The 12,742-nt window shown below is 37.9% G+C and overlaps 1 protein-coding gene and 1 pseudogene across 1 annotated transcript in view; one reads left to right on the top strand and one right to left on the bottom strand.

Moving 5' to 3' along the window:
* The window catches only part of ZMAT1 (zinc finger matrin-type 1), a 47,285-nt gene that overhangs the window by 13,661 nt on the left and 20,882 nt on the right, over positions 1–12,742 (top strand). Inside the window, 3 exon segments of the mRNA XM_075538851.1 lie at positions 1,196–1,306; positions 5,241–5,341; positions 5,419–5,593. Of these exon segments, the coding sequence (XP_075394966.1) occupies positions 1,196–1,306; positions 5,241–5,341; positions 5,419–5,593 (387 nt within the window).
* On the bottom strand, positions 2,632–2,838 carry LOC142435161 (U2 spliceosomal RNA; annotated as a pseudogene).

Genomic DNA, 12,742 nt, shown 5'->3' with positions numbered 1-12,742 from the left:
TACTACTATTTTCTGGTCGAGTCTGATGGGGTGCCACACCCTGGCCCCAAAGTCTATTTTTTGTATTCCCTGGGGACTCCCTTTCTTTGCCCACATTGCTGCTCTGTTGCATGCCCTTAGTGTTTTGCCCCTGTGTGATGCTGTCAGATTGGGCACAATTCCTGAACTGTGTCTCCAGTGTTGTCCCCCATAATGCTGCGGGTCAGCGGGATGTCATACCTCCTGGTGGGCCCAGCCCTATGGTCCTCTCTGTACATTGGCTGCTCTGAGCAAGAAAATTTTCCTTGGGGCTTGGTGGGCCAGGATGGGTTCCACTCTCTCTCCTTCCCTCTTCATTTGCTGCTGTGTGCTCTGATCAGACACACCCCTCTCCCTTAGTACTGTCCTCTGTAGTGCATTCATCTGGGGGGTGGGGAGTGGTGTGTCTATGTAGCTGGGATCCAGGCTGGCCCCGCAGCATGGCCTGTCTTTTATTTCTTTGCGGTATATGCCCAGCAATGGTATTGCTGGGTTGTATGGTATTTCTATTGCTAACTGTTTTAGGAATCACTGTATCACTTTCCACAGTGGTTGTACATATTTACAAGCCCACCAAGAGCTAAATCGCACTTATTCTTATCTGGAACATGTGGTTTTAAAAGAGCCTTTTAGTCTTTTTAACAAAACAAATATACTGGCCTCAATGACTCAATACTGACTCATAGGTACTCTATCAGAGAGAGCAGAACTGTCCCTGTGGATTTCTATGACAACTCTTTATGAGAGTGGGAAGCTCATTCTTTCTCTTAAAGAGCAGCTGGTGGTTTTAAACTGCAGACTTTTCAGATTGCAGCTCAACGTGTAACCACTATGCCACCAGGGCTCCGTTATGGCAATATTGAAAACTTGTAGTTGGGGCTAGTCAACATAACTTTTAAATTAATATCTTTTAACTTTTTAAATTAGGAAGTCATACATGTTTTTTTGCGAAGATTAAAATGAGAAAGTATTGTACAAAGTAAGTCTTTAAATTTTCTCCCAGTGACGTGTGCATATTATATTGCTCATATAATATGGCTTATATGGAATTTTACTTTATTATGGGCTCCCAAGCACACATATTTCAGGTAGTGTGTGAAATCTAATTAAAGAATGAAAATACTACCTTTAAATATTCACTAATGTGATATTCTGTCCTACTTCACATTATTTATAGCTGCCCCCTGGATTGAGCAAGAAATGGCTGGACATTTTACAGATAACTCTTGTAGAATATGTGGAGTGGTGCTACAGTCTGAATCACAAGAGATCTCTCATTATGAGGTAGGTTAAAAATAATGAGAATAAGGTCTTAAAAGAGTTTTTTAAAGTACACATAAGTCCTTTTATTTGATAGTTATGAGAATATAATGAAGCAAGTGGTATTCCCCTCCCCCTTTTCTACCTGAAGAGAAAGGGCCAGAGAAAGAAAAAAAAATCCTGCCTTTGATTTGGGGAATTAGAATTTAGGACTGCAATGTTTTGTACTCTAAAGCTCCCCACTCCCACCACATTCTGCCTCTTGTTAGATCCATCAAGCCATTGTATCCCTGTTCCTAACAGTAAATATAGAGGAAGTATTATAATGCTCGACCAGAATATTATTAATCTGAGTCAAGATATACTGCAAAAACCTCAGGGTCTTCCTTTACAATAAGTAAAGGCTATAATAAAATACAAACAAACTCTGCACTTAACAAGTCATGCTTTGGGGGATAATTCATAGGATGCTAGAGCTGGAAGAAGGAATGTTTAATGTTCTTACTCCCTTATGGATTGGAAAATAGACACTCGGAGGAGTAGTAATTGCTCATAAGTAGTCATTGGCGTAAAATTATTGGCATGCCAAGTAATCATTGGCATGGAGTCTGAAAACCATTTATTCTGATTTTTTTATACAATGTTCCCTTCATTTGATGTTGTTTCACATTTCTGAATCATCTGATTCTTTCTTATCTGGTATCTGGGTCACTGAATGTACTACATGCATTTACTTAAATGAAACATAATTGTCACTTTGCTTTTTATGGATCTCATCGAGTTTTGACCATCGCTAATCTTGTAGGCAATTCTATTTTAGTCTCATTATGGTAAGTGCCATAAAAAAACCCAAAGCAGTGGCTTCCACTGGGCCAAACAAATTATAGGTGAACTGGTCTCTCTGAAGCTAATAATGCTTGGTTTAGGATACTTTAAAAGGATTAATATTATATATATATATATATATATATATAAAGAAAACATTTCCTAAGTCTCAAATGCAACAAGGACAACTACAGAGTCAATCATCTTGCTGAGGAGGCCCATTAGCACAAGGTCATAATTGTGGCCAAGGGTTTGCTGAGAAAACATTGCATTAAAAAGGACAAGGAATGTCAAAAAAGACTGTCACATAAACATGGTGGGCAGCACATCTATATAATAGATATATTTGAAGGACTCCTGGAGTTGGATGAGGCCGGAATTAGGACAGGGAAAATAGGGGAGTTTACAAGGTTGGCCCAAGGACTTTCCTGAAGCAGTCAGGGCATGGCTCTGACAAAGTAAGCCTCACCAAGGATGCAGCCCAAGTCAGCCCCTGAGGAAGATTGTCTATCTCTGGGCTGCTCAGGAGGTGGATAATCCACCTCCCAATGTACTTTATTTGAGGACAAGACTATTCACATCTCTAGTCTGTGGTCAAAGGTAATTGAACTGAGGCTTAAAACACGTGAGGGCTATAAAAATGTATTTTGGGCTTTCACTATCATCTGTAGCCTTCTGCAAACTAGGTGCTCAGAATTTCTACACTTGATCTTAGCCAAAAGGCCGAGAAGCAATAGGTGCTGAGAATTTAAGTTCTGTTTCTTCTTCGGCTCTGAAACCAATCAGATTAAATGCAACTGGCACAAGTCCGGAGGCATTGACAGCAGTGTATGGAGAATATTTAAAGGCTAGATCTTGATGACTGACATTGGTTACGGGAGCAACAAGAAAATCAAGCACATGCTTCCCAGTGGCTTCTGCAAGTTCCTGGTCCTCAACGTCAAGGAGCTGGAAGTTCTGCTGATGTACAACAAGCCTTACTGTGCAAAGATTGCTCACATTTCTTCAAAAAGTCACAGATCCACTCATCAGAATCACTAATCCCAATGCCAGGCTGCACAAGTTTTATTTGTGCTAAATGGACCTATGTGTTTTATTATTAATAGTCCTTGGATTACATGGGCTGGTGTACTTCAGGGTGGACTTAACTGACATCTCATTTGGATGACTGCTTGCTTTAAAACAAGTCTTTTACATCTAAAGGAGTAATCTTGATAGATTTTTCTCACAGGACATAGGAGAATCACCAGGGCTTATAAAGAAGAAGTTTTAAGAAACCCGAGACCTGTACTGGTTAGGAAAAGGTCAGGAAAGTTTTCGCATCATGACAATGTACCTGCTCATTCTTGGAAGATAGCAAGAGCTGTCATACAAGTATTTCATTAGGAAACTTTGCTCCATCCACCTTACAGCGCTGAACTCGCCTCTTCAGGCTTCTTGTGTTCCCCAAACTCAAAGAACATTACAAAGAAACATTATTTGAGTCATTCAATAGTGCCATTTTGACGTGGCATAAGTCAAAGCATGAGGATGGAAACGCTACCTTTAGAAAGAGGTGGACTTCCGTAGAGGGGATGTGGAGAAACAATAGCTTCACATTCTCATATTTTGGTTTAATAAATGTTTCTATGATTCTGTTGCAAACTTTTTAAATTACCTTCATATAATGTTAAGTTTTTAAAAGTAAGTTGAAAAGATATGTATTGAATGGCCCTATCTGTGTAAAAATTAAAAGATAATGCTGTTTATGGCTGCATGCTTATTTTGTAGTAGTAAAAATTAAAACGGAAAAAACGAGGAGCTGATGCCAGGGGCTTGGGTGGAGAGCAAATGTTTTGAGAATGATGAGGCCAACGAATGTGCAAATGTGATTGACACAATGGATGCATGTATGGATTGCGATAAGAGTTGTGTGAGCCCCTAATAAAATGATTTCATAATAAATAAATAAATAAATAAATAAATAAATAAATAAATAGCTGAACAGAAACGATATCCACCAAATCCAAGATGGTGGTTACCTATAGGGAAGGAGATTGGGCAGAAAAATTGTGGGCATGAAGAGATCCAACTTTAGCTATAGCTGTAAAAACGTTTACCTCTTTTTTTAAATATCTAAAAGAAATACAGCAAAATTGTCTGAAACTGAGTGGTGTTGATAGACTTGGGATTTATTATTTATTTGCTGTTTTCTATAGGATTGTGCTTTTCAATATTTCATAATTTAAAATTCCGTAGAGATCAAGTGATTAGTTTATAGTATGTTCTCAAGAAATGTTAGCTTCACTTCTCTATATACCAACATTCTGGTTATTCTTATGTATTTGGTTAATTTGGATGTAGGCATTCCAGGCTGATATGATAAATTCATGATCTCATCAGGGGCTTGGGCATTTTCTGTCTTTCTGCTCTAATACACTGGTTTCCATCCTCAAGGTCCCCTTGTGATTCAAGATAACTTTTGGAAGGTCAGCCTTTTCATCTTAGTTCCAGCAACAAGAGGGAAGAAGGGTAAAGAAAGACATCCACCAGCATTCAAGAAATTGTCCCCGAAGTTTGAGCCAACACTTCATATGTCTTCTTAGCTATATGGCTAGATCTTGCTGAAAGAGAGACTAGAAATGTTGTCTTTTTAGCTGGTTTGGATTTTTTTAGTTTAGCTAGATATGTTGTGTAAGATTTGTAATTGATGAAAAAGAAAATTGATGTTAGGCAGCAATAGGGAGTCGGCCACAAACCAGGACCCCAAAGTTACTGGCTTGTAAATTGAAGCATTATTTTAATCTTAACAAATTTATAGATATGAAAGCAATGTGAAACATTCTTACAATTTTTCTTCAGATTAAGTATATTAAAGTTCCTAAGTGCTGTCTCCAGAGTCAGAAAATAGTGGATTCAAATTAACTATGCTATTGACTAAAGGATTCCTGGTAGTGCTGTGGGTTAGGCATTGGCCTGTTCATTGCAAGATTGGCCGTTTGAACCCAATGCCCCCACAGGAGAAAAATAAGGCTGTGTGCTGCCATAAGGATGAACACTAGGATCTCTGTGAGCCAGACTCAACCGGATGGCAGTGAATTTGGTCATGCTCTGCTTTGTGTTCTTGAATAAATAGAGTTGGACTATATCTTTTTCAGAGTGAAACCATGTTCAACATGTTAGGTTTCATTTTCAAATGCATGAGGAGCAATTTAAAGTGCCTGCTACGCAAAGGAGGATACAGCTTATGAATTTTCCAGTGTGTGGTCTGTGTTGATGAACCCTAAAAATTGAGGTGTTTTACTTTTTTTTTAAACAAAATTGTGATTATTTCAGGTGCATAAGAGTGGAGAAGTGGACAGATACAAGTTTTGTGCTATTTGCAACCTAAGTTTTTACTCTCCAATTGTTGCCCATTCTCACTATATGGGGGGATTCCATGCTAAAAACCTGAAGCAATCAAGAGGAGTATGCAAGCAGACATCTCCACCAGGATTCCAGCCAGAAATGGGTGAGGTTCCATTCATTTCTTTACCATAAGCTAATTTCTCTGTCCTTGTTATTTGATTTGTAGTTTATAATATATAACTGAATTTTCTGAGATGTTATGACCGCTTCTTTTGAATTTATTATATCCAATTGAAAGTAAGTGATTTGCTATCTGGCTATAAAGGAACAACAATAAGTAGCCTTAAGTCGGCCAATTCCTTTTTACGTCTTGCCCCTGATATTTATCTAATTTTGTTTTTACTTTACTGTTTTATAAAACATTGTAACATAAATGTGTCCAAACCAATGACCAGCAAAATATGGCTGTGACTCTAGAATCTTCTAATGATAACTGCAAGGCATGTGCTCGTGCACATGTACACACACACACATCATCAATCACTAATTACTAAGTACTTATTGCGCTCTATCCCAAAGATAAAGAGAAATATGAACTGTTCTTTCCAGTGATTTTGGGCCACCCTTGCAAATGAGAACTCTGACCCAAAGTTGCCTGAGATGTACATATTGAAAATTCTAACCTGTATTTTGAAAAACTTATGTGCTAGAATGATAATCATGTCTCTGGAGCAATTCTTGCTAGCTTTGTTACTTTAGAAGTAAAGGTTTGATACATAATATGGAAAAATAATGAACATTAATTTCCCGCTAAATCGCCTTATTTTCTTAATGCAACGAAACCATTAGGCTAAGTGGAATTAGTTGCAAAATAAGAGAAACAAATATATAGAAACCAAAGTTGTTAGTGGTTGCCAGGGGTGATCTAGATAGGAAAGGTGGAATTGTTGCATAGGTGACAGTGCGTATATATTAACAGTGGTAGGCTAGTTTACAAAAGGATAAAGATAGTGGATGTGCAACTTGAAGACTGTAGTCAGTGTCACGGAATTATACATGGAGAAATTGTTGAGGAGAGTTAAAATTTGCTTTTGTTTTCTTAATAAATGAAAGCTTACTTATTTTTAAACTTTATTCGCTATAATTTTTGTATATTTGTTTTTCTGTCCATTAGTCCAGAGAGGGACAGCATTAGTGTGCCTTACAAGAGAAAGCATCTTGTAAAACCTATATCTCCAATCCCCCAAACTAGTTGATTTGGGGTCCAAGATGAAAGAGCTCTAAAATAATTGGGATTGTGAAAGCATGGTTAATTTCATAGCCTTTAACAGCTGCATACATTTGAGTCAGGAAGACACATCATAAATCTAGACTAAATAAGTAACTTACTATGCTTCTCAAGAAAGAAACCAATTTACATGCTGCTGCCATCTGTTTATCTCCATTAATCTTAAGACTCATCCTTAAACAGCATTTATGCTTTCATTGATTCTTCAAATGAATATAACTAGTCCATGCTTGCTGCTGATCACTTCCTTCGCAAGCCTCCATGGAAGAGTCTTGGTGATAAGTTTGTAGTCAAACTTCCATTCTCACATAATGAATTAAAAAAAATTATTTGTCCCTCTATCCAGCAGCCTTTTTCTGTCCAGAGATAGTCTGTTTTAAAATAATTCTAAAGTTTTTTCTCTTATAATTAACAATTAATGCAACTCTAATATCTGAAGAAATGTTTATCCTTCTCATTATGTGACAAACATGATATGTTTATCATTTCTCATTATTTTCAGCACGTGCGCCAATTACTGCTTCCACAGCTCCAGCATTCACGAAGCCCTTTGTTGCCAAGCCTCCTTCAGGTACGATTAAAGACAAAACTATGCTTTCCTTTTTTTAACTGTGGTTTGATTTCAGTAATCCAAGCAAATATTTCAAGTTCTGTCCTACATCCTTTAATAGTCTATCGATGGTCCAAAAATTGTTTGATGAAAAAAAAAAGGACAAAATAAATGAAACTGGGAGGAAGTATATAGACAAGAGAACAGCAGCGGAGACCTGGTGGCATAGTGGTTACGTGTTGGGTTGCTAACCTGAAGGTCAGCAATTCAAAACCACTAGCCACTCAATTGGAGAAAGATGAGGCTTTCTACTCCCCTAAAGAGTTACGGTCTCAGAAACCCAAAGGGACAGTTCTATCCTGCCTGATAGGGTCACCATGAGTCAGAATCGATTTGATGGTAGTGAGATAAAGTTAGTAAGAGAACAGAATCACATGCAAATAGCAAACAGCATAATAATTCAAGACTCTTTCATAGGTAGATTATATTTTTAAAACAGTATTTTCTTAATGTCCCATTTTATTACTATTGATAGAAAGCTTGATAGTATTCATAGAATTGTGGAATTTTGGATAAGGACTTTAGAAGAAGCCCTGGTGGTTTGAATGTGGTTTGCACCCACCAATGGCTCTGCAGGGGGAAAAAATGTAGCAGTCGACTTACAGAAAGATTTGCAGCCATAAAAATCCCTTGGGGCTGTGCTGCTCTGACTTAAATGGTTGCTGAGAGTCAGGAGACCACTCCATACAATTGTTTTTTCTTTGTTTGTTTATTTAAGGCGTTTATAGTTCATCTAGCTCTGTTTCGTTTCTGGAAAAGAAAACTCAGGAAAGTTTTCATTTTACCCATTAATTTCAGAACTTTGTATCAGTATTCTCTGGTTTCATCTTATCATAGGTACGCAAGGGTGCATTTTAAATGAGTGTAAGTGTTTATGTCATTCAGTGAACATGGATGACTTTTGTCTATTGTAGGGATGATCTAAATGTCTATTGTGTACTTGTCTAGTATCTCTTGGGAAGACAAATTAAAGACCTGCCTTCTGCACACAAAGAACAAGTATATAAACTAGGGTAATAACTCTTCATTGTAATAGACTATAGATGTGGATTTTTGTACACATATTTTTAGGTACTCAGAGGAATGAAAAATCATGGTAAAAAATTCTGCATGGAGGAAATATATTATTTAGATCAGTAAAAATGAGAAAAAAGATACATGATTATCCAAGGCCTTGGAGTTGAGAAATAGTGTTAAGAACTCAGGCCCAATAGAGACTGGCCTTGTTTGAAGTAATACATTTGCTTTTGTAACCTTTTTCTTTTTTCCCCATTCCCCCTGCCCCCCACCACACACAGGCACTTCCTCAGTACTAGTCTATTTTATAACCTTTTCATATTCTCTTTTCCACTCCTCTCTTTTCTCCTTGCTGTTATTTTTCAACTCTTTACTTACTGCACCTCTTTGCTTCATGTGAAAATTATTATGCCTTCCTTCTCTAAGCTCTGTTATATAACACTGTATGTCTTGGTTCATTATTTTTTTCTTTTCTCCTTCGTTTTTTCTTTGTGGGCTTTTTCTTTTTTTATTCATCACTCTGCACACATGATCTAATCGATTTCCTTGTTTTCTTGCATCTGTCATCTGTATGCTGGTGAGTTTTCTGTAAAATGTTCGACTCACATAACCAATTGCCAAGTAGACTGCACCAACTGAAAGTCGGGTGACCATTTTGAAGGCAGTTTGTCCCAAACTGAATACATGATTGTCTCATCTCAAGCTTGCACTTCCTCCCCAATACCCACTTGCCATCGAATGTATTCTGACTTATAGTAACCCTATGTAGGATTTCTGAGGCTTTGTATATTTTTGTGGGAGCAGACAGCCTTTCTCCTGCTAAGCAGGGCTAAGGAGTTTGAAGCGCCAAGCTTGTGTTAAGCAGCCTAGTGTTTACCTGACAGCCCCAACAAGAAACCGTCCTCCAGTATTCTCTAAAGCAGTCGATGGTTATAATAAACAATTGTTCAAGGTAGAGACCTACAATTAACTTGAATCTACCACAATCACCACCTTCTTTACTTTCTGTATCTCATGAAGCATTAAGACATGACTGTTTTACCTACTAAATAGTACTATCCCTATAACTCAAGTCTGGTGATTCAATGGGTTAAGTGTTGGACTGCTAACACAAAGTACGTGCTTCAAATCCATCAGAAGATTTGAGATTTCTTGTTGAGGCTGTCTGGTCCCATAAAGATTTACAGTCTTGGAAATCCTAGGGATTATTTCTACTCTTGTCCAGTAAGGTCACCACTGTGCATTGGAAACCACTCAATGGCAGTGGGTGAGTAGCTCTGCTTCTCTTTCACAAGTTTAGATCCTTAAGCTCATTCCTAGAGCTGTGCTACTCTATGAACCAGCTGAGAATTTGATATAAAATTAAAAATCCAGCAACAACCCCCAAGCTCCACGCACACAGACTTACTGCATCAAAACATACTCAGGAACCTGAGTGATTTGTACGCATACAAGACGTTTTGAGAAGCAGTGTCTTTGGATATTACCACAGTCTCCTAACCACTGTTCCTGCCTCCAAATCCACCCTTAATTTTACTGCTTAGAGTATTTTACCTAAGGTAGAAATCTTTTCTGTCATTTCTCTGCTCTAAAATCCTTCACTATTTTTCCATGTTTAAAGGAAAAATTCCAAGTCCCTCAGCTTTCTAACATCTTGTCTCTGCCTACCTTCCCCAGGCTTATCCTCAACTCTTTCCTCCCACAATCTGTGGGGGTCAGTAAGAACAAATCACTCATGGTTTCCAGAGCCATTTTCCTATTTCTTATCTGTGTGTCCTTGTTCATGTTGTTCACTTGCCCTGAGATAGCCCCACATAGTTCTTATTTGGGTTATTTGCTGTTCGTTCTTTAACGTGCTGCCTTCTTGCAACCTTTTCACTCCTCCACAACTACTCTTCATTAGCTCTTCATGCATCTTTTTCCTCCTTGTAATGTAAGATCGCTGAAAGGAAGGCGCTTCATTGAACTCATCTTCATCTCCAGTGTTGAAGACAGAAACTGGCACAGAGTACACCTGCTGCTATAGAGACTAATGCAACATGGGAATCTCGGAACATAATTTCTTTTTATTTAGTGAAAATTTACTCTTTACTTGGACTATGTCGGTTTTCTGTCACTCAACATAATGCTATATAGAGATCTGAGTTTTAAAGTATAATTTTAAAGAATGCTTATTTAGGAAAGTGTAGAAATACAAATGGTAAGGTTTCTGCAAGTAGGTGGTAAATGTTTGGGGAAATGACTAACGAAGTTCCAACAATTAGGGTATTTTTGCTACTGCTGAGCTAAAGGTATCTGAAATAAGTGGCTTCTAGTTTAAAGGCATTGGGTAAATGTGAACGGTGTCAGCTTTAAGAAGTATGTACTTTTTGGTCACTTCTGAAAGGAGAGCCATTTTAGTACTCTGGTCTGAAGTTCAAAACCTATTAGAGTCAAGGAAGGAGGTTTGGGTTAAAATCTTGCCCTGGGTGTGGACAGGACTAATCAACAGCACAATTTAATTGAGACCATTTTGTTTTAACATCTAAAGTTAAAGCTCAAGAGATACATTTTCAGTCTTATTTACTAGTCCTTTTGGGGAATAGTAGATATTTTTAAATAAGTGGAGAATTTCTTAATAGTGGTATTGTGATTATGACAGTTTAGATGAGCAGTGGCCCCTTGCCATATTACATGTGAGTAAGTGGCACTACAAAAATGATTTGCTATGTACCATCCTAACTGCTTTTCTCTTCACCCATGTTCCTCTTCTTTCTATCTCTGCCTTACTCTCCATTTGCTGTGTTTTGTTTCTCCCCATATCATATCTCTCTCCTCTTTTTCTCCACCTTCCTCACTGCTTTCTTCATGTCTCTAATCCAGCCCCAGTTCTTATTAGCGCAGGAGTGCCTACCATAGCGCTATGGGACTAAAGTATGTGTGCACTTTCTATTCATTTTATTTATCTATTTTAACTGATTACTTGCCCTATTTTTGCACGCTTTCTTCACCTAAAACTTAATATACCCTAAACTGAGTTAATAATCTTTTCTAGAATGAACTTGAATTTCCCACGTTGTCTGTCTTCTCCAGTAATACGATTATTTATGCATGAATCCTTGAGGGCATTTTTGACTCTTCAAATTTCTATATCCTACCAATCACTAAGTCTTCTCAAGTCTTCTTAGAAAAATTTCTATTTTCTGTACTCTCCCATTCAATTTCCTCTACCATCACCTGACACTCTATAATTATAGCAACCTTCTGCAAGGCTTTGCCTATGCTTTATTGTTCTCATAATATCTAGTAGCAAGATGTCAACCCTGGATTATTCTCATATTTTACCTTTTCTACTTCTATATTCAGGCTATTGGGTGCCATTTGGAAGTATATATAAATCCAGAGATTGGATGGAGTGCTTGGGTGGCACAAGTAGTCAACGTGTTTGGCTGCTAACTGAAAAGTTGGAAGTTCAAGTTCACCCAGAGGCACCTGAGAAGGAAGGCCTAATGATGTACTTTGGCAAAAAAAAAAAATCAGTCATTGAAAACTGTATGGAGCACAGTTCTTGACTGGATGACAACTGGTGGTAGTGGTGGTACAGAGATAAGGTACCTCTACAGTTTTGATCCTCCTTAATCCTTTCCCTGGTTTCCTTCAGCAGATTTAAAACCTGTGCTATTCTCTGAGACTTTCTTCTGCCTTTCTCTCCTCACACTCTTCAGACAAGCTTTTCTTACCTCATCAAGAAAAAAAAAAATCACCATCAAATGTGAATTACCCAATATTTTGCCATGGTCATATCCTCCCTTCATCTTGAGTCCCCTTCCTTTAGTTGGCATACTTTTTCCTCCACCTCTCAGCTAAGTTTATTTTACAGGTATACTCTCTTATTATTGTCTTCACTTTTTATCTATTCCTCCTCTACTCACTGTCATTTGTGTGGGTAACATCCGCAGGTGTATCACATAATCATTCCACCGAAACTACTACTCAGAGAGTTGTTAAAAAAAATCACTGCCATCTAGTCATTTACAACACACAGTGGCTCTTCAGGGAAGAGTCTAACTGCCTCTCCGGGTTTCTGAGACTGCACATCTTTCTCCCATGGAATGGCTGTGGCTTTGAACTGCTGGTCTTTTGGTTAGCAACCCAACTCGGTAACCCATTTCCAAATCCAATGCGCTTGTGTTGTTGGACCTCTCTACTGAATACGACTCCATTCACCAATCTTCCTCTTTGAAAATGTATGCTTCCTTTGAGCCTTTGACGCTACTCTGCTTCATCCTTACAATTCTATCTTTATTTCATGACCTTTTCATGAACACCTCTTCCTCATTATCCAAGATATTATCATTATGTTATTACTATTTCTGTCTTCTTCCATACATTGTCTGCAAGAGCTCTTATTAACACTG

This window comes from Tenrec ecaudatus, chromosome X (genome assembly GCF_050624435.1).
Source record: "Tenrec ecaudatus isolate mTenEca1 chromosome X, mTenEca1.hap1, whole genome shotgun sequence".
Taxonomy (NCBI): Eukaryota; Metazoa; Chordata; class Mammalia; order Afrosoricida; family Tenrecidae; genus Tenrec; species Tenrec ecaudatus.
This window is presented reverse-complemented; position numbering and strand designations above follow the sequence as displayed.